Below are 24,800 nucleotides of genomic sequence, written 5' to 3'. Positions count from 1 at the left end.
AATTCAAGCCCAGGGGCCCATATCCTCCTAAATTCGGCCCTGAAAACATGTTTGTTCTTCTCACCTGGTGTGAAAAGGAAAGCTGGCCTGTTGTGTTTAAAACTATATAATTGTTATTAACTGTGTTTGAATTGATGTTAGACATATACTGGTTAGTCTGTGTGATATAATTTGGTTTATTTGTTTTAGACTTCATGGAAACTTTGTATTCAGCATCATATTATTTTGTATAGAAACCCTCTTCCCAGGGCTGAGGAGCAGAGCACGATTGTTCACGATCTCTCTATCTACGGAAAAGAGTCCAACTGTACAACTTTAAATGTGGCCTAAATAAATTAGACGTTGGCTTTCTGACTCTTCTTGGAGCTGCCAACAAAAGAACTGGGTAACAGATTAAGCTAAAAGCGGGGATCGCTATTCGCCAGTGGCCACCAACATACAACGTCAAAGGAAATATTCTCAAAATTTAAACGAAATTAAAGTAATTTTGCCAAATTCGAGTCAGTGTGGAACGTAAACGCAGCGTGGACGTGAGGCTGCAGGCGTAATGATGAAATGGGAGGAGCTCCGTCGCCGTGACGTCACAGCGCGTCAGCTGCCTCTAACCACACATTGCAAGCATGGCCGGGGACAGCGAAGCGCATCTCAGCCAGCAGGATGAAAACACCGCCGCTCGACAACCTTTCCTCATCGGTGTCTCCGGGGGCACCGCCAGTGGCAAGGTCGGCCTTCTCTGAAAATATCCTGTTATTTCCTTCTACCTTCCCAAAGCTCAGGTGGCGTTGACATACAAACCGGATGCTAACGCTAATCGGACCGCGTGGCTACTTTAGTGACGCAACGTCGCTGCTTCATCGTCCATTCATAATAAACGATGCCGACAACCCGCCGGGTCCACCGACGTTTATCCACCGTGGTGCTTATTTTCCTGAGCCGTGGCCGGAAGGCGGCGGCTCTCCTGTCGGCCATGCCGCTGGCGCGTGCTGGATTCCGACACATGGTCGCCGGTTCGGCCAAACAATAGCTAATGCTAACAGTTTGTAAACATCAGGGAGAGGGAGACTTTCCATGCGCGTTTAACGACACCGTTGGGACAATCCGTGTTAAAAATGGATTACTTGGAGGCTGATGAGGGGAATAAAGTGCCGCATGATGGATCTGGCCCACGTCCCTTCATGTGGGTGGGATGCAGCTGCAACGTGGGCAGTGCTAGAAGACTAGCATCAGAACAGAGATGCTTCAGGATCTAGGACTCGGATCCTGTGTCCACACAGCCTAAAGAGGTTAAGAATAATAAGGATCAGTGAATATTAATTACAAGGTAACCTCAGCCCAGACAGGATGATGCTTTTAGCAGATCACAGTTTTAAATTAATCCAGATTTTAGTCTGAAGTTAAGTCCATCAGAACTCAAACGCCCCCATTGCTTTGTGGTTCCTTATCATATGGATGATGTCATATCCCTGTTTGGTAGCGCAGGTTTGGCTGGTGTAAAGTTTCTTAGCTGTTATCCTCCCCATCATCTATCAGGTTTACAATGGGGGGAAAAAAGCCTAAATCAACACATTGTTTTAATCTGAAATGATCATGGAATTGGAGAGATTAGTCTCAAGGCACCGATGTTGAGAAGATGACTATATCGACTGTGCAGATGGTGTTGCTGGTCTGATTCCAGGGTGTATTGACAGTCTGACCATCTTGTCTCAAAACTGCTGCATCTGGCCAAAATGGCTCCAACCGGGCCCAACAAAACATGCTGCTGCACACATTTATTGGCACAAAGACACCTCGTCCTCAGGAGGGGTGGGGGTGCCCAGTCAGCAACGGGCTGCTGGGGTTAGCGAGGGCGCTCTTGATGGTTCACGGCGCAGCTTTTATTGATATGTGCGTCGTTAAAGGGGAAGTGTGACACGGCCGATAGTTTGCAGTTACAAAAAAAAAAAGTGTGCGAAATGGGATTTGTTTGGCCCCTCTGACTGTTTTCTGTGTCCCATCGGTTCTGTTTGAGCAGTCGTCTGTGTGCGAGAGGATCGTGGAGAAGCTGGGCCAGAATGAAGTGGAAAACCGCCAGCGGCGTGTGGCCGTCCTCAGCCAGGACAGCTTCTACAAGGAGCTGACCGCAGAGCAGAAAGCCAAAGCCCTGAAGGGCCAGTTCAACTTTGATCATCCAGGTACGGAGAGCGCTCAGCCGCCGGGCGCTCCTCAAACTCTGTCGTGCCGTCTTTGTTTTACGTGGCACGTCGGCTCCTGGCAGTGACAGAAACCGAACGGTCCAACGCTGAACGAAGCGATCGGAACTGACCGGGTGTTTTTTTTTTGTCGGCTGTAGATGCCTTCGACAACGCGCTCATCATGCAAACGCTCCGGCAGATACTTCAGGGAGAGGCTGTGCAGATCCCCGTCTACGACTTTGTCACTCATTCCAGGTAAGCGTCTCCAACGCCCTTTCACCTGCTCCCATTATTGTGCTTTTCACCGACTATTCATCACAAACGGGTTCCTGAAGCGACTCTATTTGGCTTCAGAGCATCTCTTTTGTGATTGGTCTTGACTGTCTGAAGGGTGTGAGCCACAGAGGAAGGGAAACTTTTCTGTGTGTTGTTCCAGGAAAGAGGAGTTTGTTACGGTGTATCCTGCCGATGTGGTCCTGGTCGAGGGCATCCTCATGTTCTACTCTCAGGAAATCAGGGACCTGTTCCAGATGAAGCTGTTTGTTGACACAGACGCAGACACGCGGCTCTCGCGTCGAGGTGTATAGACAGATCTGAGAGGACACACGCCGCTGCCACATGCTCTGATCACCTGCGCTTGATTGAAAGTCATCTAAACGTTGTTCATACGTTTAATTGACTGTCAGGCAACCTGCAGCAGAGAGGTGTGGCGTTCTATGGGCCGGATTCCTGGAAATGTCTTACCTGTGTGCTTTCTCTCTTTCCAGTTCTGAGGGACATCAATGAGCGTGGCAGAGAACTGGAGCAAGTGCTGAGTCAGTATATTACTTTTGTGAAACCGGCGTTTGAGGAGTTCTGCTTGCCGGTAGGTGAAGCTGGCAGTATTTCTCTGCTTTTTGACAGTTTGTCCCACCATTTAATTTCAACTGCCTCATGTTTTGTACCCATTTAATAAAACAGATTTTTTTTTTGTTGAGAATTATAGATCTTGATGGTCACAATGCTTAAATATCACAAAGTATATCTTAATGGTATATTTAGAGCTTGTGTTGAAAATGCTTTGATAAACCAACTTCTGATGGTCTGCTGAGTTTAGTGTGTTTGTATGCAAAGATTTGTGAGAAATCGGTGCTGCAGTTGCAGAGGTGGTCCACCAGGGGGTGCTATTTGCCCACAATTTTGTCTATTGTTTTTGGCATGTGCAATTATAAATAGAGGGTTTTTTATGGCTTTAATTTGAGCTGCACTGAAAAATGTTTAGACTTGCTTTGACTAAAACCTCCTTTCCTTCTGTTCTCTCCTAGACAAAGAAGTACGCTGATTTGATTATTCCCAAAGGAGCAAATAACCTTGGTAAGACGACGCCGACTGTCATGTGAATAAACTTGAATGACGCAGTGTGTTCACTGTCCCCCAACAACGAAAACATAAACATCCTCCGGGTTAGTTTGCGGTTCCCTGAAGCTCATGTTTTAACCAAATAAGATAATAACCGAGGATCCTGGCTTAGATCTCACACTGATGCATCTGACTTTGTTTTTAGCCAGTTGTTCTCTATCAGGCAGTGTGTAACTCGGTGCCGGTTGTTGATACTCTGACAGCGAAGCACCCTTACTGGCCAGATAAACAGTGTTTGACAGATGAGGGTCCTAAATATGTTTACTTTAATACCGTCAGGAAAAAAGCCCCACTTGAGTTTCTTCACAAGCATAACTTGCATACGTCATCAGAAATGATCAGAATTTACTAATCAATACTCATGTTTAATTACTTCCTGCTTTCCCGTGCATATACCCTGCAGTGGTTGGCAGAAGAATGGAGAGGGCCAGGTAATGTAAGGATTGTAGGTTAGTAAAATGTAACGATGAACCATTTAGTTTCCAGTTGCAGACGCAAGGACTTGGGGCATGTGTTCAGGAAGTGGACAGACGTTTTCTTGTTGGACATTTGAGTCTCTTGGAAGAAAGCCGTGAAAAGCTGTCGGCAGCAGCTGGAAGGGGGGCTGTCGTCCTCTACCTCTCGCTTTGGGCTGACTTTAGTTGAGCTGAAACAAAAACCAGGACGGGTCAGCTGTTGTGCTTTGCCACATTTGGTGTCCTCTCTGAAAACACTGTCAGTAAATACCCAGATGTGCATGTTGGTCCTTTGCAACATGCACATCTGGGTATTGGGGCTGGTGTGTGTTGCCACATTAGTGTGAGCAGAACAAAAACACATTTGCATAGAAGATGCACCAGTGCAATCTAAAAATAAACTAACTTAATTTAATAGTTTTTAATCAGGAGCAACCAAATGAATCGCACTGCGACTGTGGTGCAGGATTTAGGGAGACTCTGACCGTCTTACTGTCCTTAGGCATGACATTTCACCCAAACTGCCTGCTAGCGGTGGTCACCTGGTGGCGCAGATGTACGGCAGCCTCGCCTCTGTCAGTCTGCCCCAGGGCAGCTGTGGCTACTAACGTAGCTCACCACCGTCAGAGTGTGAATGACTGATAGTGTTAGAGCTTTAATTTGTTGGACTACTTAAAGCGATGTACAAGTTTTTACCATTTGAAGCCCTGACGACACTTCTCACAGACTGTCCAAAGCAATTTCCGGCATCCTTTGGTAACCATCATCTGTATTTTGCAGTGGCCATCAACTTGATAGTTCAGCACATTCAGGACATCCTTAACGGCGGACAGACCAAGCGTCAAAACGGCTTCGTGAACGGACACGGTGCCCCTCGGCAGCGGAGGACCTCTGAGTCGAGCAGCCGTCCTCACTGACGTCGTCGCTGCTCTGTCCACAGGGCGCAGAGGGCTGCGGCTGCCGCAGTGTAAATAACGCCACCCTGGCTGCGCTGTATTTAACAAGGAAGAGATGCAGAAATATAATGTAAGCGCCTCGCGTTGTGACTCCGTTTGGTTGTTTTTGTCAAACCTGGATTTAGGTTTTTGTTTGGAGGATAATAAAGGGTCCCGTTATTGAAACCTTGGTTGCTTTTTAAACCAGGTTTTCTCCCTGCTTTATTTTTTTATGTCCCCCCCCCCCCCCCCTCGATAAACAATGGAAATTCTTTTGCTGATATAAAATAAAGTCATTTTTCTTTCTTTTTTTTCTCTGGTAAAACTTGAAGCCCTGATGTTTGGGGCACCCTATAAATGTATATTCGAAACTAAACGCGGTTTAAAGTTGGCCCGTGTTGACAATCTCGGGAGTGTCAAAGATTAGTTTCCCGGTTTGTGTAAGATTATTTATCTGCTTCTGGTCACATGTCACACATCAAATGCAAATGATAGAAAGTTGAAATAATCCAGGAAAGGAAAAAATAATTCTTTCTCGTCTAAATATGAATTTATTGAAATTTAATTTCTGGAACCAACATGGCCTGTCCATTAGTGTTTTATTTTAAACCATATTGTCTCATTTCTAAACTGAGGTGCTTTTGCTCACACTCTTATAGCCAAATCAGCTGTGACGTCATGATGACATGGACAGACTCAGGGTAATCCAGTTGGCCTAAAATGCCACATGAATGGGTGATGGTGGGTGTTCATTGCCACAGCAATAGCAGTCATTCCAGGTTGTGTGGCAAACAAGCACCATAATGCCTCGGTGAAGTTGCCTCAGGTTCTCAACACTAGAAACCGATCTCTAGATAGGGTTTCAATAACATGCAGATTTTCTTTTCTTTTTTTAAATGCCAAGTCATGTATTTGTGAAGTTGTGCAATTGAATGAATGGATTGTGTATGGCTGTGGAGTAAGAGACTGATTGGTGAGTTGTAATTAAAATTGCCCAATGGTAAATAAAGTGATGCAGATGAATTTTGTCTGGCGTGTTTCGTCATTTTTTTTTTTTGTTTTAGGTTTGGAGCAAGATTCAAGAGCTTTGTACTGATAGTAAAATGGTCCAAAATGGTCCCTTACGTTGGCCGCTAGGGGGAGCGCTAGTGTAGGATTGCTGTCTAACTGGCAGAAATACTTTTAAAATATGGAAAAAAAAAAAAAAGTTTAAAACCGTAAAGAATTGTTTTGGAATCTCCATTAAAAGGTGAAATACTTGTAAATAAAATTCACCCAAATCAGAATTCCCTAGTGTTTATTTCTATACTGTTTTACATTGTTTACGTTGAAAAAGATTTGGATACGTTTACATCCAGATTAGAATGTTTGGCCCCACAATGCTTGTAGGTTGGGAAAAAAAAAAAAAGAAACAAAGGAAAATAGGTTTTGTTTATGAAATGTATAGACGAATCTCAGTATGCTAGGGTACAATGCGGCAAAACGTGAAACCATTGCCACAGTCTGGTACTGGTAACACAGAAGCGAAGTAGAAGTTGGAATTTACAAGGATTCATGAACGCAGCAGGGACGGCTGTCACCGTTGTGGCGTCAAGATGGTGGTATGTGTTGCTCTCGCTGCATGTGCCTGACCTAAAATGCTGCCGTCCGGCCTGTTCGGCCTCGGTTCTAACATGTCTCTGTTGTCCACTGCACGGCAGAAATTCGGGCTGCAGTTCAAAGCCACCCTGGAAAACGTGAGCAACGTGCGGCCGCTGGGGGAAGACTTCCGCTGGTTTCTGAAGGTAGGATGGCTGGCGGGGCTAGCACGCTTGGTCTTAATGCGCTCTTTTTGAATTAAAGACGGGTCCGTGTCCAGCGCTCACTCATCACATTCATTCACAGAGCAAGTTGGGGATGTATTTGGGTTACGCTGGTGCACGTAATGCGGAGCGAGCTGTGCAGCTGTCTCGGATCCAGCACCAGCCATGCTAAAAACAATCCTGCGGGGAGGAGGAGGGGTCCACGCTGAGCCACGCCTGGTCAGCGGTGGTCCTAACATTTCTGTTCTTTAAAACTGATCTGATGTCGCAATCTAGATTTTTATTGCCTTTAAACCGCAATAATCCTAAAGAACATGGATAAATGTTTTATATCACTCGTGAATGAACATTTATGACTGACATTTCCCAACCATACTCTGAGTTATCGCGATGCAACTTTATAAAAGGTTTCTTTTGGTGATCCGTGGGGCTTCTTGCTTACAGTTGAAAAGAGATGGCTATAATAACAAATGATCGAAGAGAATATTGGGATTTTTTTTAACCTCATGGGAGTTCCAGTGAAATTGGTCCGGACAAGCACATTGGTACCAAGCTCGGCCTTCATCAGGATTACTGGCTGATGTGGCATGAAGCCCTGTTCTGTGTTACCTTTAACAAGCTGACTGAACCAACAACCCTCCACCAATCAGTAAATCCTCTAAATATTTCAATCTAAAATATAGGTTTATATGAGGAAAAAAAGGAATGAGAAATGGAACATTACAGCTGACAGTAAAACTATAAAGTTAAACCGTTTAAAGATGATCTGGCCCGGTATCTGTCTCCATTACTTTCAAGAAAGCCACTTTTAATGTGCTTCGACAATTAAGTTTATTTTGTACATACTGAGACGCCGCAGGATAATGGTTCTTTGCAGCTCTGACTTAATTTTAGGATAAAAGAAAATGTGGACGGGTTGATTTGATTTGATTTAAGGAAGCCACTTATTCATGAGACCTTTTGGATCGTTCATCTGACACAAACAGATTTATCCTGGACTGAATCCTCATAGATTTCTCTCCACTGTTATAAAAAGAGTAACACAGTTTATGGAAATATGTTCTGTTGCGTTGTGATGTGGAACGGAATAAACTCTCCGTACGTCTCCTGTGGTTCTTTTTTCCGTTCTTAAACTTTTATTTAGTATATAATTTTTATTCTATCTGCATAATTTTTCCATCCAATATGATGACTGCTGGGTTGTGTGATTGACGGCGGGTTCTGTGTCAGCTTGACGAGGTTTCCCAGAACAGGAGTGATGCCGGGCCGGGTCGCCGTGCGTTCTGGTCAGCATTGATTTTATACAAACGGCCATGAGAAATAAGAAGATTTTGCTGGAAGTAAGGAGCTTCATGCGTGAGCGAGTGAAACCAGGAAACACTGAAGCATGAAAATAGTATTTATGTGAGCTCACGATGCGGACCGAGGGGTGCTTCCACACCCGCTGTCTTCGGATGACTTCTAGCAGGTGTGAGAAGTCGAGGTCCACCGTTGCTGTTTCCAGACCAGCTCTGCCCCGCGCCCATTGTGCTTCTGAAAAACCTCGTGGTGCATTTAAGCGTGCCTCATACACTGGATTATGTATGCATAAAATAACTACAAAAACAATATAACGTGTGTTATGAAAATACCAACTTTTTTTGTTCGGTACTCCCTAAAGAACAGTCTTGACCACTGCAGAGTTGCATTTTTGTTGTAGCTTACAGTTTTATTAGATAATAAAAATTAGACAATTTCTATACTGCATTCTGACTGACAGCTGATGAGACACAGGTTTTAAACATGACACTATTAAACTGCAACATCTTTGAACTATACATATTTTAATGATAACACTGTCCATCTTAATATCCAGTCCAACGGAGAGTAACAGCCACAGGTCGGGTTTACAGTGGCTTAGATGACCGCTGATGCTAACTCTTAAGCAATGTTACTGTTAGCACCATCATGCTGTTTTGCCATTTGTTTTGTTCAAACTATAAAATGCCTTGCAAAAGTATTCCCACACGTCAAACTTCTTTTTTTTTTTTTGCCACGTGGAAGTTTTAGCGTTTAGATTTCCTGTCTCAAAAAAATCTGCGTTTTTCTTTTGCAGATGAAAATCTGTAAAGTATGGCATGTGTTTTCATTCAGCCTCCTTTATGCCAAGGCCTCTGAGGTTTATTGGAGAACATCAGTGAACAAACGGCATCGTGAAGACCAAGGAACGCAGCAGACAGGTCGAGGGGGGGAAAGTGTAAAGCAGGGTTAGGTTTTGAAACATACGGAGCGCGATTGACAGGAAGCCAGAAGAAGTCCTGTTTTCCCACAGGCCATGAAGGGTACACGGCAGCCTCACATCTCCGCCATCGCATCATCCCCATGATGAGACACAGCCGCGGCAACATCATGGCTGTTGGTGGACTCTGCTTCCTATCTGACCAATGGATGCCACGCTTTTCATGGTTTTAGATGTAAAATATTTGTAAACCGAGTGTCATTCTCCCTTTGCTTTACAGTCACACACTACTTTGTGTCGACCTATCGCACAAAATCTCAAAATAAATTGAAGTTTGCGATGGTAGCAACACAAAATGGCAAATGGTTGGATCAATATTTTTTTGCAAGGCATTCCATGTTCAATAGAAGTAGTTTAAGACCACGCTGAGATTTCCTGATAATCCGATTTTATGTTGTTGCTTTAAAAAAACGACAATATAAAACTGGCTTGACGGTTTATTAAAAACCAACGTGCAACCGTAAAATGGACAAACCTGCTATTTCTGAAGATTAAAAATGTCAGTGTAGGGTAGGTGCTGCTGGGAAAATGTGTGCTAAAACATGAACGGCAACCACCAGAAGCATCTGATGTTCTCCTTGGATGTGTCGGACCTCGTTGCCCTGCTCACACAAGCAATCTGCCTTTTCTCCACCCTCTTTCAGCTGAAGTGTGGGAACTGCGGGGAGATCCCAGATAAGTGGCAGTATGTGACTCTGGTGGTAAGCATGACCGTCGCTCAGCTTGGTTTTGAATTTTGCCGTCCTCAGTCGGCCAACGTCTGTCTGGTCTCTGCGTTCACAGGAGAACGTTCCCCTGAAAGGAGGCAGAGGGAGTGCCAGTATGGTGCAGAAATGCAAGCTTTGTGCACGGGAGAATTCAATCGGTGGGCATCAGTGCCATTTCATGTTTCAGCTACCTGTGTGTGTAATGTTTGAACTCATCAGACGCCAACTCTACCCTCTGCAGATATCCTGAGGGACACCATTACCCCCTATAATGTAAGCAGACACTCCGGTTCCAGATGCTATGTTAAAGATCGCCTGCCTTGGCTCAACGTTTTCCCAGCATGCATTTCTACTGCTTCACATGGTGTCACCCCACCCCCCCTCCATTTTTTTCTAAACTCCCTCGGCTTTCCTGTTTTGTCCTTGAATTCATTGTTGCTACTTTTATGAAAAACTGCAAGTTTCTGCACTGAGTCTTCTTTTGGCCACACCGCATCCCAGAATGTTTGCAGACACGCACAACAAGATATGAACAAACTGCTCCTCCTCACACGCTCGGCTCTATCCGATATAAGACGGAGGCGGCTAGGCCTCTGCTGCAGATAGACCAGCTCCCAATCTGCAGGGTCAAAGTTCATGCTGGGCCCTCTACAATTATTGGCACCCCTGATGCCTGGAGTAGCGTAATCTGACACTGAGAAGTCCTGAAAATCCATGTTGGTAGAGAGGGGGGGTGGGGGGTCATCATGAGAAATATTTTCTATAAAATACTGAAGCTTTGTCGTCAATTTTACTTTATTCTTCTAGATAACTAGCAATCTCCAGAAGCTTTTTAGTAATCTCCAACTCAGATGACCATTTCCCTGAGCCATGCTTCAAAATGGGAAAGAGTAGAGAACATAACATTTAGGTATGTTGATCTTCATGTGCCAGGAGACGGCAGCAGAAAATAGCTGCTGGCCCAAACGCGCCCAGAAATCGACTGTGACAGTGAAGACGGGACGTGGAGCCCAGCTGATTTTTCTAGTAAAAACAGAGTGTCCAGAGTTCACTACAGGAGATCTGCAGCAGAGCGTGTTGCCTTCTCGTCTCTGTGACAACCATTTCTTTTAATGCCTGTCTACACGTCTCGACCTGGGGTGCCATTAGAGGGAGGGAGGCGTGAGCTGTAGGTTGGTACGGGAGCAGGCTGATGCCAGCTGGAGTCCCTCAGGACCGCAGCAGATAGTTCTGCACACACATTTTACTGTATCCTCTGTAAATGTGGAATATCATTTAACCAGATATTCATTGTTTGTAGAAACTTTCCCGTGTTCTTTCTGGATGATACAGTTTTCTTAAATAACTTTTTAATATTTCCTTTTTGCATTGTCTGCTTTTTAACGTGGTGTAATATGTAGAGTGAATAAATGTGTGTGTCTCTTCCTCACGGCGCCGTGCTCTCTCTGGAACGAAGGCGGCGGACAACGAGACGTTCAAGACGATGGTGCAGTTCGAGTGCCGGGGCCTGGAGCCTGTTGATTTCCAGCCACAGGTGAGACTCTTTTGGGTCCTGTGTGTTGCTTTTTACGAGGCGCTCGGAGCTCCTACAGCTTACAACCGCTCTAATTTGTCTTTATTTAATTCTCAGTTTGGTGGCTTTATTCTTCAGATTAATGAAAAACCTTTTCTATGACAGGGTAAGCACTTTAAGAGTTTAGTAGAACTGGCTTTAACTTGCTGCCTGGACTAGGTTAAAAACCATAAGTATGATTTAAATGGAAATACATCTCCTGGAATAGAATACATTTTCTTCCTTATTTTATGGCAGTTGATGGATTCATTGGATTTTTGTATAAAATAAATACATCAGTCAGGCATAACATTATGACCACCTTCTTATTATACTATATACTATTATATCCCCCCCCCCCGGCTCAGTTCTAATGCTCGTGTTCCCACCATTGGCTAGAGTCAGCGTGGTACTACCTCTGTATTCCAACACTTTCCATGAGAATAAGCATTAATGTCAGCCGCTTATCATAGATCCTGACCACTGCAGATTGGGAACACCTCACTGGAGCTGCAGTCTCAGAGGTTCTGACCCAGTCGTCTAACCATCACAATTTGGTCCTTGACAAACTCGCTCAAATCCTTATGCTACTAGGATTGCACTTTGAATTCTTTTGTGAAGCTCTCTAGATTGTTTAATGATCACAAATTAGAATAGAAATGACCTTTTATTGTCCCTCAGTGGGAAAATCTCCTTTTTCTAGCAGCGACGTCAAGTAAAAATATAGGAGCAAAACATAGGAAACAATAGACTGCTTGTATTAAGGGCAAAACTGCAACATAAGAAAAAATACTGTACAGTTATTAAATCAGAATTAGCATGAGAAAAGTGCCACTGATTTGGGGAATTTAAAGACGTGTACAAAACATATATGCATTTTTATGGTAAAGAAACACCAACTAACTATGTACGAAAATGGAAAAAACTGCAAGAACAGCAGGGTGTAAACAACCTATTGTGTTGGGGGCAGTGATGGTTATAAAACCGACCCAGCTGGCTTTTCTTATCAGCTTATCTAGCTTTTAAAATTACAAGCAAAATCTGTGTTTTTGCATTTGCTTTATTTCACATTGTAAATAATTGGGTTTGTATTTATTCTTGTAAATATAAAAATATGAAATCAACACACTCAGACTTTTAAAGCTGTTAAATTAGAGATCCTAGGTAAAACAAATAAAACATGCACGTTGAGGCTCAGTTTTTGGGATTTACCTGAAATGTTTTTGCTCTTCAGCTCTGCATCACAGTATAACAGCTACTGTCGTCCTGCAGGCCGGCTTTGCTGCAGAAGGAGCAGAGACTGGAACGCCATTTCCTGAAGTCAACCTGCTAGAAAAAGTAAGAACATAGTGGATCCCCTGTTCCAGACACTGCCGGTCCACACAGTTATTCCCAGTTAGTTATTTTGCTAGATATAAATTCACCCTCTGCTCAGCCTGCTCCCAGCAGTGTTACTTTTGTTTCTGCATATGTGCGATCTGATAAAAAAAAAAAAAAATTCCCTTATGTTGCACATTTTAGGACTGGACGGACTACGACGAGAAAGCCAAAGAGTCTGTGGGAATCTACGAGGTCACGCACCGATTCATCAAGTGTTGAAGTCGTTCTGTGAAGAGCCTTGGAGCAGGACAGATGGGACACTATGGTTGGATATCCTCAGTCCTGGCTGCTGCCAATCAGGATGCTTTGCCCCCCCGAGGAGGTGTGGTTTTGTTCAAGATGAACAATGAGAGATGGTCAACACCACGAGCCATTCGTTCGTGTTTCTTGGATGGATCACTATGCTCAATAGACATGACCCTTACGCATTGTGTCAATAAAGGTGAAGATGAGGGGGTCTCAGGTGTTTGTTTTTTTATTTTTGTTTCCTCACCATAGTTCCCTTTAGATACATTTCCTTTAATATGTATCAATCATGATTTAACGACTTTAGAACTTTGCATTCTTGGCACAAAGGCAGACGACTGGCTTTCCAATCAGAGTTTAGTTCTCTCGGAGAACTAAACATGCATTTAGTTGATAAAGAATACTATAAAAGTAATATTATTGTTCAAGTGAGATTAAGCTGTTTTAAGTGAGATTTTTTTGTTGTTTAACAAATATAACGAAAGAGGTCTCACTTGTTAGATTTTTCAAATTACATTTTACCTCCCGTCAAATCTTGTAGTTGAAAGAGATATTCGTATTATTTCTAGATATTGTTTATACGAGGGGCTGTAAACAACAATTAAATAGATTAGGATTTTACTTATAAATGACAAGCATGATTTGTTAAAACTTTCTGTGCCCATCAGCCAGTCAGATGTCAGGGTCAATTAAGAAACAAATAGCGGTGGGATTTTGTCATGCCATTTTTAGATTTTTTAGTACCTAGTACTTTAAAACAAATTAGGCCAACAAAGTGCTGTACATATACAACTGAAAATAACAGTAACATTAAAGTAGACACTTTTTTTTAGCTAGTGCTTTAAAAACATCAACTAAAATAGACACAAGATAGTTAAGAGTCAGCCTCCCAGGATGCACAAAGGCTTTGGCATATTAATGTCTTTTAATTAATGTGTTTTAAGAAGAGTCTTACATTCTGAAACAGAGGAGGCCTGCCTCACATGCAATGACGGATCATCCCACAACTTTGGAGCAGCTACTGCGAAGGCATGATCTCTTATAGGTTTCCGCTTGGATTTAGGAACTTTTAAGTAGCTGCTGGTTGACAGACCTAAAACTTAATTTTAATTGAATTTATGGTGCTCTGTTGAACTCTAGTGGAGTGATATTGAAACAATGCTCCACACATACAGGGACTTGAAGGAATTTTACATATATATATATATATATAATTCAATTTAAATTAGGACTAATTTGTTTTTAATGTAACAGTATTACTTTTGTTTTTCCAATTGATCAGTGGTTTAAAATTAATTAGCACCTTAAACAACTGGTAGATTTTGTGTCATGAAAAGAAAAAACAATTGACAAGGACAGTTTTTTAATTTGAAATACATAGCTATACTCAAAGCATATAATCAGAGATTGACTGGTCAACCCAAACCCGTGGTAATAACTACAGATCAGTCTGTGTACAAGTACGTTTCGTTACTAAGACAGCTGGTATTGCAGGGAAATAAGCTAACAGAAGAAGGTTTTAAATACACAGGTGATATTTTTCGGAATAGTATAAGATTTGAGAAAAGTCAAAAGTCAAGCAACGTTTTTCCAGCGAAGTGACACATCCAGCATATAATAGACGATCTCTGCCGGTAGGCGTCGTCCTGTTCTTCCTGCAGGGAGGAGGAGGCTCTCCGTTTTCCCTCAGACTCTTCTGTGTGAGCAGGGCTGCTGCTGAAGAAAGGAGCAACCATGGCACCTGTGAGCAGGAACAGAGTGTTTGTCATCGGCGTGGGCATGACGAAGGTACTGCCTCAGTTTGTTCCTGCTTCTTAGCTGCTTCCACAGTGGCACTTCCGGCCAGGCGCTGCCAGCTTTGGACCTTAGCGCTGTTGGCTAACTCCGCACTACAAACCTGCCCTGATCGGAAAGTTTACACTTAGAGAGAGAGAGACTTTCTTTATTGTCATTTTGTAGCACAGAGTGCATACAGAACGAAATTTCGTTTTTTCATACAGCTCAGAAAGATTGCAGTAACTCTACAGGATACCTTGCAGTGAATTTACAGTACAGGATAAGAAAAATGCAGTGGTAAATCACAGTCAAATACAGGATAACTTTCAATTTAACTTTCGGATAAAGTGCAGCAGTGAGCAGTAGGCAGATTGAAATGTAAAGACAATGTAAGCAATGTAAACAAATATGCAGTAAGGTTTACATTGCTTACATTGTCTTTACATTTCACGCCGCCTGTCATCACTTTCTAGCCCGGATCGCTGTCACCAGCGACTGCATGTGCGCCAGCTGGGAGCCCAGGCTGATCTGGATGAAACAGAACTACCAGCATTTAGGTTCATGGCGAGTAAGGCGCACCCAGGGGCGAAATGCTGGCTGGCTTTTGGAGGAGTGACATGACAGTGCGTGTTTTCTGTGTGGGCTCTAGTGGATCATAGTCCAGGGTCCAGAAAGCTTTAAAGCGGGCCACAGTTCGTCTCTCCCTGGGAGGGGTGAGTTAGCCTGACCTTTAACCCAGTCTGGGTCTGGTTTTAAATCTGGAAGAAGTGGCAGCAAACACACGGATTTATTTTAGAAGACTGTTAACTATTGGAAATGTGAAAAGTTTTTCTCGCATATTTTTTGTTTTTTAATCAACAGACCTAATTTAATCAGCTGAGAGGAATCCGTCAGTCCCATTAATCTAATAATTTTGGATTTATAATAAGACAAGTACATCCACTCAGTCATGCATTATCCCGTATGATTGAATGTCTGCGACAAATCCACTTCCCCAGCTTCTCTCTCTCTCTCTCATCCTTCATTACAATTCTTCCACCTTCCTACGAGTGTGACCTTTAGCATCTTGGAGCCTGTTGTCAGAGTCCGGTGTAAGCTTCAATGGCAGTAAAACTCTGTTCACATCTAGTGGAACGATTGGAGAATGCCTTCGGTTCTCTTTGCTAAGTTTGAAACGTGTTCTTAACAGAGATAAGACCAAGTTGGCCTATTTTTCCAGATCCAGGGGGCCTCAGAAGAGCCTTTCAGTGTTCTCCTCTGGGGGAAACCAAATGCAGCTGGTTCACAGCTGGTTCACACACATCTGGGCATCTTCATCGATGACTCCCTGTCTTTTAAACCTCACATGGAAAATGTTGTGAAAAGGTTTGAGTTGTCTTTTCATATACTGCCAAAAAGTGGCTTGTGGCTGTAACTTTTGTGGAGATCTCCTGTATATGTCTGCTTCTCTGGATGCTTGACTTCTCTCAGGTTCACGACGAACTGCAAGTTGTCGACACAGCGTTGGGATTTATATTAACGGGTGGGATGGCCAGGTTTGGCCACCCGTAGGTTTTCTTTAATTCACCAGGCATTACTTGGACTTCTGGCGGCTTATATCTGTATTGCAGTTGCACCGAGGAATGTCGACTCATGTACTTTTCGCTCAAACAATTAATTTTCTGCATCTTTCTGTCCATTTTGCTCGGGCTGAATTGGGTGTGAATACTTTTGTTCACTCAGCTCTCCAACTTGGAAATTGCAAAAAAAAAAAAAAAAAAAAAAACGGCTTTGAAAGTTTCCGAATTGATCTCATTTGGCATATTTGCCACCAAACTGAAAGTTCTTGAGGTTGATTTAATATAATGTGCCTGCTTTTAATAGTTTTTGTTGCTGCTCCTTGCCTAGGAGTCCCTGGAAAAACAAGTGTTTAAGCTCAATGAGACTGGTAAAATAAAGTTCAAATAAAAAAAAAATCATCTTGAGCGACGTGAATTTATTCCACACCATTAATACAATAACCAATAAATATTGGATTCCCAACATTTTGCAATAGCAAAATTGTGCACGTGGATATTTTAGGATACAAAATGGATCGATTCAGCCGCTGCACCATTTCAGTCCATGTAAACTCTGAGCTGTGTGTCACCGTTGCCTAAAAAAGAAGTTTTGGCTTGCATTGGGATTAATTAATTTTCTTCCTTCCAGAACTATTAAACAGGGTTGCATTTATGTTTTACAATTAAGTACCATAGTAAAACATTTTTTCAAACCTCTGAAAGGCGTTTTTTTGTTTAATTATCAGTAATGTCCTGGGCTAGAGCGGTCCAGGCCTTCGCTTAAAGCTCTAAGGCTACCCATCGCTTGACATGACCCACCTAAGGCTTCATTAAGCTGAAAGGTCACACCTCCTTCCCTGGTTCTGCAGATGAGAACCATATTTACCAGCAGTTCAAGTACAATTGTGGATTTTTCCTTAAACTTGTGTTTAAAGAATCACTGACTATAACTACCTTAGCCTAAATGAGAAGTAAATAAATGGTTATTAGATCAAGGGATAGCAGCACCACCTCAAGTGGAATCAGAAACATTCATTCTGTTTTTCTTTTTTATATCACCCTTTTTATCCAAGGCAAAGTTTTTTTATTTTTATTTTATTTTTTATAAATTGACTTGAACAAGGTGGGGAAAAGGATCACAGATTGCACCCTTTTAGAAGTCATGTTTCTCTGATATAAGAAAAATGAGTTTAATTCCAACTCTAATCTGCCATATTAGGCCTGCTCTTTCAGTCAGGGCAAAGGCTGGGCTTTGACTGGGCCATTGCAAAACCTGGCTTCACTGGGGGACTTTAGACTCAGGACTTGCATGGAGTTTGCAGGTTTTCCTGGTGCACACTTAGATCCTCTGCTGCTGCAACGTCTTTCTCCACCAAGCATACTAATTATAAGTTAAGTCTCCTTAAACGGCTCATGTGTGTGGTCTCTGTGATTGGCAGCCTGTCAGGGTGCATCCTGCCTCTCAGCCATGCGCTGCTGCACATGAACACCAGCTTCTTCCACTATTTTTGTTTGTAAATGAGTTTATTTCAAGGCAAAGCAAGGGTATTTATAAAGCACTTTTCAGTAACAAGACGATTCAAAGTGCTGTCAGCACCGCTTTCAGGCAAACATTGTTAGAAAAAAAATAAAGACGTTAAAAAAGTTTGCTGGCCAGCTTACGTTGCGTCATGCTATCTGTTGAAGGTCGCCTTTTAGGATATTGCTGATGATTCATTGGTTAGAGTTCTCAAATATTTGATGGATTAAGTAAAATGTGGCTTCTTTTAATAGTTTTTGTAGCAGGCCATGACACAGAGTACAGCTGAATAAAAAGTAACAAAATTTGCAACAAAATGTTAAATGCTATAATTTTAACAGCTAGAAGGATTCTGCTGAATTTGCAGCTCATTAAACTTTAAAGAACCGGACGAAAAATTAGATCTCTTAATGTGTTAATAGCAGAAATTAAAACTATGGTAAAGTATATGCTTAATACATGAAATATACCCATAATTTGTATTAAACATTCCTCTCTGAACAGCTCATAGTTATTTTGATTTATTTTTTTTGTTTGCATGGGTGGCCATGGTGCAAGATGGACTTTTTGTTTGTGGACAATAGCAAACATACAATTAACCCTGTAAGACCCACTGTTGCAGAATTATATATATTTTTGGTTCAGCTGCATTAAAGGATACATTTGCCTAATCAAATGATTGAATTAGGAGAAAAAAAATCTAATCTTTAGGAGAGAGAGTAGTAAATTCCAGGTAAACCCTTGTGATGTTCACTAAATGCTTTGGCTTTTCTGTGCTTTCCTGCAGTTCGACAAGCCTGGAGCCAGAGATGACTATGACTACCCTGATATGGCCAAAGAAGCAGGTGATTATTGTTGCAACCATGTGGATCTTACTTTCACAAACACACAAGAATCCATCTTGTACCGCTCCGGCTTCAGCCGTTTGTGACTAAAACAAAAACGGTTTGAGCCAATCATGTTGCAGTATTGTGGTTCAAGGCGGGACATACCGGTTCTGCTGAGCCCACAGATGAACCAACATAACCATGGCAGCGCAGGAGGATGCATGCATACCTGCAGCTATCACAGCTGTTTTGTCAGAATCCACAATTTATTCTTTGATAGTAGAACAACAAAAACTGCCTGGGCTAGCTTACCTTCTGCCATTGGACCACATGCACAACGCCACGGTCCAATGCAGTGAGGGCTGCTCAGACTACTACATCGGAGAAACTAAACAACAGCTACATTAACGCATGGCACAACACAGGAGGGCCAGCACCTCGGGGCAAGATTCAGCAGTCCACTTGCACCTCAAGAACAAAGGGCACACTTTTGATGACAATGATGTCCAGAATTTGGACATGGAGAACAGATGGTTTGAAAGAGGGGTAAAAGAAGCCATTTTGGTGAAAAGAGAAAAGCGATCACTAAACAGAGGGGGAGGATTGTGCTTCCAACTCCACAGTCTGTACAGCTAGGCCTCCAACTCATTCCAAAGAGATTACATCAGCAGTCTCATCAGGATTCAGGTGACCAAGTACTCCACTCACACCAAGCACCAGCTTCTAACCCAGGACAGTGGAGGGTGGGCCATTGATTTGCATCTGACTTAGAATGCACCTAGGAGGATGGGCCTCCATGTCCTTTAAAGACAGCCATGCACCAACTGCAGGTCATTCAAGTTCAACCAGAACTGACAAAGACTCCTGGATAGGTGTCAAAACTTTCCAGAAAGAACGGAACAAAAGTCACAGTGCCTTCGATTTAAGCTTGTTAGTTGTTTGCACAGGCATTTTCATCTGTCACCTGGGATGGAAGTAACATTCCCTGTAAACAATCAGTCCTCTCCATCAACAATGCCTTTGTCACGTTTTTCTCCTTTCACACCTAGAGGTACTGTCCGGAACGACTTCAGTTCAGAGTGTAGCTCGTGTTTACTTCCTAGTTCCTCAGCCAATCATATGAGAGTTCCCAGGGTTCCCAAAACGGAGCACAACAGATTTTATCTTGGCAAAAGAGCAGCAGCCTGCAAACATGGATGCCAGTAAGAGAAGTGGACCAGAAATGAAACAAAATACAACATCATATACCTGTCCCTTGGAAGTAAAAATCAAGTGGTGTTTAGAAACGGCATATTGGATAATCGCCATTGGCAGGCTGCTGTACCGACGTGAGACACAAGGTGTCGTTATTACTCATTGCTCCTTTTAATATCACAGTGTTTTTGTTGCTTTCTATAGTGCATGAAATCATCTGGTGTTTATTATAAACTCTGCTTTGGCCCTGTGTACTGTTCTGCTTCAAAAAGTCGCATAGACATGCTTTATTGTCGATCAACTACACATCCACAATGCACATTTGGCTGGTATTTTGTTGCAAGGCTCCAAGTAAGAACAGAAGACAAAAGAGGAACATACGTATGAGTATTTGTCATTTGTCAGGGATGCAATGACACATTCAGTGACATTCCCAGTCAAAATCTAAAGTATGGTGTTACCGGCCTTTGTGGCTGTTATGTGAAATAAAACCGTGTTTGATCACTGTTGGTCTGATTGTGTTACAGGTGAAAAAGCTCTAACAGATGCGGGGATCCCGTATTCAGCCATTGAACAAGCCTGTGTAGGGTATGTTTATGGTAAGACCCTCAGTGAAATATGTTCTGTATATTGGCCTCAAATTAATGTCAAAACTAATATTCCTTTATTTAAATGGAATAAAGAGAACTACATTTTATCCCTGTCATATATAATTACAACACTGTACATCTCTCTGATGTACACTTTTATGTAAGGAGAACTTATATCTAACCCCCATTTCATTGCCTCAGGGGACTCCACATGTGGCCAGAGAGCTATTTACCACAGCTTGGGTCTGACTGGAATCCCCATTATCAATGTGAACAACAACTGCTCCACTGGCTCCACTGCTCTCTTCATGGCCCGCCAGCTGATTCAGGGAGGTGAGTCCAGCTGTATAAGGTGCCAGACTTTTTCCTGTGAACAAGACGAGAGTTTCCCCCTTGAATAAATAGAACTTATCCTGGATCGCTTTATTATGATAATGACAGTTTAAAAAAAATGTAAGTAAACTCATTGCACCAAACCCCTCCTTTAATAAATATCTTGTTAATGTTTTGCAGGCCTTGCTGACTGTGTTCTCGCCCTTGGTTTTGAAAAGATGGAAAGGGGCTCCTTGACCTCTAAGGTATGACTCTTATTCCTCTTTCATATTATTTTGTATCTACCTTGCATTTCAAAGAAGTAGTAAATATGCTTGTATACATTCAATTCAATTTTATTTATATAGCGCCTATTCATGATACATCTCATCTCAAGGCACTTTACAAAGTCAAATTCAATCAAAGCATACAGATTGGTTAAAAAGTTTCCTCTCTAAGGAAAGCCAGCAGGTTGCATCAAGTCTCTCCAAGCAGCATTCACTCCTCCTGAAAGAGTGTAGAGCCACAGTGGACAGTCGTCTGCATTGTTGATGGCTTTGCAGCAATCTCTTATCCATTAGAAGTAGTTCAGTATTGCAGCAATTTTAGGCATACCATATATAGAGATGCTGCTTGCCCACCCTTTACCAGGGCAGTTTGGTCCTGATATCTCAGGACGGCATCCTTATTGTGATTGATGTTGTTAAATTCCGACTCAATCCAGCATCAAGTTAGGCAGGCCATGTTAATTAAATGGTAACCAGTGGTTTCATCACCATCTATCACTGGAACTATTTGTGTGTCGGTGGGTGGGTGAGCGTGTATTTAAGAACAAGTGTGTTTGTGTTAAGCAGGTGTATATATGAGCGAGTTTGTGTACTGAAGGTGAACAGTTCTTAGAGCGGCACGAACAGGAGAAAGCTCCCAACCCACGGCACTCAAAAGTAAAGGCCAGGTGGACTTGGCTCCAGAAGACTGCAGCAGACCCAGGCAGACAGGCACAAGGCATCGCCACAGAGGCAGGTCGTCAGTGAATCACAGGAGCAGCAGCCCCCATGACAACGAGACACAGGGCGGAGCGCAGAAGCCCCCAAACCCTGCCACACCGGCATTTTATGGAGTGGGAGGGGAAAAAGACCACGCTGTGCCCCCAGAGCCCAGTTCATGAATGCAGATCTGTATCTCTAAAGTCCATTCAAATTAAGGTCGTGGCTTGGGTAAAATATGCTGCTTCGACTAAATAGCACTACATCATCATCTCACACACTGCAAAAACGGAACTTAAAAAAAGCAAAATGTTCTTAAAATTAATGCATTTGTCCTTGATTTGAGCAGGTAAAAAAGGTAATTTGCCAATGGAATAAGATTTTTGCACTTAAAATAGGAACAACTCATCTCCATCATCTTATTTCAAGTGCAGGATGTCTAATTATCTTATATTAGGGGTCAAAATACTCATTCCATTGGCAAAAAATCTTATTTACCTGCTCAAATCAAGGACAAATACACTAACTTTAAGAACATTTTACTTATTTTTAGATCTGTTTTTGCAGTGCACTATGCTATGCATATGCTGCACTGATGAAAATTAGTGCAGCACAATATAATGAATGTCAGTCATAGCTGCAATATTTTTGTATGCAATATCAGGTGTTAAAGGGACTATTTGGATGCAATGTTTACAAGGCTGTAACATTTAAAGTGTCTTGTATTCACATTGTATTCGCATTGTATTTAATGCCCACACCAGGAATATTTCTTTAGTGACTCAGATGCTAGAGCTTATGGATAGAGGTGAGGACATTGTGTAATTGATAAGAAAGAAAAGTGTTGAACTCGCTACAGTTTGTTTTCACAATTTGTAGCAATAGTATCACAGTTAAATATTTTTAAATTGTGAAGCCTTGTTGAGGATTCACTCACCTCGGCATGCTGAATGATTGGAGCGGCTTCATCTAATGACAGCCTGACTGACTTTGAGTCAGCTAATGATTCTTTGACCACTTGGTGTCACTGTTAGCTGTATACTGTTGTGGTACAAAATCAAAGTAAAACCCCACAGTGAGATACTCTCTGAAGACTAAAATATTATAAATAATGAAGATTCTTATTGAGATAAACCAAACAACTCACATTATAAATATGAAGGTAATGCAGAAACAATTTTTCACACATTCTTAATGTGGACCTTTGGACGTGTCATTGCTGCTGTGTTCATCAGGCACAGCTTTTGTTACCGACGGTCCTTGTTGAGAATAACCAATTGGCGTCAGCATTGCTTTTTCAAAACTAATTGTGACAAGAATTTAAAACCAGATTGAAACACATAGTTGAGTTCTTTCCGCCTAATATTGAAGAAATAACCTTGATTTTCTTGTTAGGTTTTTGTTGACAGTTTTGTTGAGGAAATAGTAGGGCAGGATATTGAGTTTGTCCAGTTTTTAAAAGTTGGCTTTGGTTAAATTTCTCTTTCAGGGTTTCTAGACGATTGAAAAAATAATAGAATAGATATTTTTCATTATTTTACAGGTCTGAAAAAGAAACATAGAGTATGGAAAATATTTTATATTTTACTGTTCTACTTTGTGTCTGGCCTAGCTTCTTCCTTCCTTCCTTCCTTCCTTCCTTCCTTCCTTCCTTCCTTCCTTCCTTCCTTCCTTCCTTCCTTCCTTCCTTCCTTCCTTCCTTCCTTCCTTCCTTCCTTCCTTCCTTCCTTCCTTCCTTCCTTCCTTCCTTCCTTCCTTCTTGTCTGTCTTACTTTTTTCTTCCCTTTCCTTCATCTTTTCCTTAAGCCCTAGTATCAGTTTCTTTCCCTGAGTTACATCTTCCCATCCTTTCATCCTTCTTTCTTCCTTTCATTGTGTCCTTCCTTCTTCCGTTTCTTCCTTCCTTATTGTCTTTCCTTCTGTGTCCTTACTTTCTTCCGCCATTGTTTCCTACATCTTTCTGTCCTTTTGGTTTATTTTCCCCTTCTTTCCTGTGTCTTGCCTCCAATCCTTCATTCCATCCTCCCATTTGAATGATTATTTGCATTTTATATTTTCAAACAGCACTAGGACTGAAGAAAACTTAATGAAATTTTACATAAATTATTCTTTTTAAAAAAAAATCTTTATTTGTCATTGTACTTGTACATTCCAATGAAATTAGTTTTCTGCATTTAACACGTCTTTTACTGCGCCCGGGTACCACACTGGGCAGTCTGCGGGTTTGGAACTGGGGACTTGCAGCCTTCTCAGAATGCAAAACCGCTGCTCTAACCACTAGGTCACCACTCCCCCAAAAACATCTTTTTCAGGATATGATGTATATTATTAAGCTGCATACTGAGCTTTGTTAAACAGATGTTTGTTTGTTTTTTAGTACATGGATAGAACCAATCCAATGGACAAGCACATGGAGGTGATGATCAACCGTTACGGGATGGCGGCAGCGCCAGGAGCACCACAGATGTTTGGCAACGCTGGCAGGGAGCATATGGAGAAATATGGTACTTTTTCAAGTTAGATTTGTGGACTGACTGTAGAAAAACATAAAATTTTTATCATTTGACATATCGGGAAGAAATGGCAATGAAGAAGTCTTGATCAGGGTTTAAAATTATTTAAAGCAAACCTCAAATGTACCTAAACAAACAATAGATTCAGCAGTAATTATTATGGGATGATTATATGATCATTTTCAGTCTTAATTTGTCAGTCTCTCACAGAATTATGGTTCACTCTTCTTCACAAAAAGGACTCGAGTTCATTGAGGTTTTCAGTAACTTCTGCACAGGTCCGTTAAGGCCAGTCTTGTCGAGGTCTGAACATTGACAGGGTAATTCTTTTCTCTTTATTTGCCTCTCTGTGTAAATCTGCTGTTGTCTTTAGGACCATTGTCCTGTTGGTGACCCAACCTCAGTCCAGATTTAGCTGTCTCCCATTTGTCCCTACAGTAGTTTGTTATACAGAGGAGTTTGTTGGCCACTCAATGACTGTAATGTGCCCAGATCTTATGGGGGCCCAAAAAGGCTAAATAATCAGCCCTGCACCACCGTCTAAGTGTTGGTATGACATGTTTGTGTGCTGTGCTTGACTTTCTTTAAGCACGGTGCTGTATATCATGGTCAAGCAGCTCT

The 24,800-nt window shown here is 42.1% G+C and overlaps 3 protein-coding genes across 4 annotated transcripts in view; all 3 read left to right on the top strand.

Annotated features, from left to right (window-relative positions):
- The first annotated feature begins 582 nt into the window (after positions 1 to 582).
- uck2b (uridine-cytidine kinase 2b) lies at positions 583 to 5,987 on the top strand. Of its 2 annotated transcripts, none has more exons than XM_012861062.3 (7): positions 583 to 722; positions 2,012 to 2,171; positions 2,330 to 2,426; positions 2,608 to 2,750; positions 2,939 to 3,036; positions 3,476 to 3,524; positions 4,805 to 5,987. In XM_012861062.3, exons 1-7 carry the CDS (start codon positions 621 to 623, stop codon positions 4,939 to 4,941), a joined length of 786 nt encoding a protein of 261 aa, XP_012716516.2. In that variant the 5' UTR covers positions 583 to 620; the 3' UTR covers positions 4,942 to 5,987. The 2 variants fall into 2 exon arrangements, with proteins under 2 accessions (XP_012716516.2, XP_021171313.2); XM_021315638.2 differs by having other exon boundaries at positions 2,009 to 2,171.
- A 431-nt stretch (positions 5,988 to 6,418) lies between these two features.
- czib (CXXC motif containing zinc binding protein) lies at positions 6,419 to 13,140 on the top strand. Its single transcript, XM_012861089.3, has 8 exons — positions 6,419 to 6,560; positions 6,660 to 6,743; positions 9,684 to 9,740; positions 9,823 to 9,904; positions 9,988 to 10,019; positions 11,203 to 11,280; positions 12,571 to 12,636; positions 12,820 to 13,140. Exons 1-8 carry the CDS (start codon positions 6,555 to 6,557, stop codon positions 12,895 to 12,897), a joined length of 483 nt encoding a protein of 160 aa, XP_012716543.1. The 5' UTR covers positions 6,419 to 6,554; the 3' UTR covers positions 12,898 to 13,140.
- A 1,430-nt stretch (positions 13,141 to 14,570) lies between these two features.
- scp2a (sterol carrier protein 2a) overlaps positions 14,571 to 24,800 on the top strand; it is a 29,220-nt gene continuing 18,990 nt past the window's right edge. Inside the window, exons 1-6 of the mRNA XM_012861016.3 lie at positions 14,571 to 14,712; positions 18,545 to 18,602; positions 20,306 to 20,377; positions 20,570 to 20,701; positions 20,882 to 20,946; positions 24,044 to 24,170. Of these exons, the coding sequence (XP_012716470.2) occupies positions 14,659 to 14,712; positions 18,545 to 18,602; positions 20,306 to 20,377; positions 20,570 to 20,701; positions 20,882 to 20,946; positions 24,044 to 24,170 (508 nt within the window). The 5' untranslated portion in view covers positions 14,571 to 14,658. The remainder of the gene's footprint in view (positions 14,713 to 18,544; positions 18,603 to 20,305; positions 20,378 to 20,569; positions 20,702 to 20,881; positions 20,947 to 24,043; positions 24,171 to 24,800) is intronic.

This window comes from Fundulus heteroclitus, chromosome 6 (genome assembly GCF_011125445.2).
Source record: "Fundulus heteroclitus isolate FHET01 chromosome 6, MU-UCD_Fhet_4.1, whole genome shotgun sequence".
NCBI lineage: Eukaryota > Metazoa > Chordata > Actinopteri > Cyprinodontiformes > Fundulidae > Fundulus > Fundulus heteroclitus.
The sequence above is the reverse complement of the archived record's forward strand: the minus strand, read 5'-3'. Positions and strand labels throughout refer to the sequence as shown.

What these genes read in the sequence shown, in the direction of transcription:
- czib (XM_012861089.3), top strand. An exon ending in ACTTCCGCTGGTTTCTGAAG is followed by an intron (nt 6,744 to 9,683) that starts GTAGGATGGCTG and finishes ACCCTCTTTCAG; the next exon opens with CTGAAGTGTGGGAACTGCGG. An exon ending in GGCAGTATGTGACTCTGGTG is followed by an intron (nt 9,741 to 9,822) that starts GTAAGCATGACC and finishes CTGCGTTCACAG; the next exon opens with GAGAACGTTCCCCTGAAAGG.
- uck2b (XM_021315638.2), top strand. Translation starts at nt 621, where the DNA reads ATGGCCGGGGACAGCGAAGCGCATCTCAGCCAGCAGGATGAAAACACC. An exon ending in GTTCAACTTTGATCATCCAG is followed by an intron (nt 2,172 to 2,329) that starts GTACGGAGAGCG and finishes TGTCGGCTGTAG; the next exon opens with ATGCCTTCGACAACGCGCTC. An exon ending in CAAAGGAGCAAATAACCTTG is followed by an intron (nt 3,525 to 4,804) that starts GTAAGACGACGC and finishes TGTATTTTGCAG; the next exon opens with TGGCCATCAACTTGATAGTT.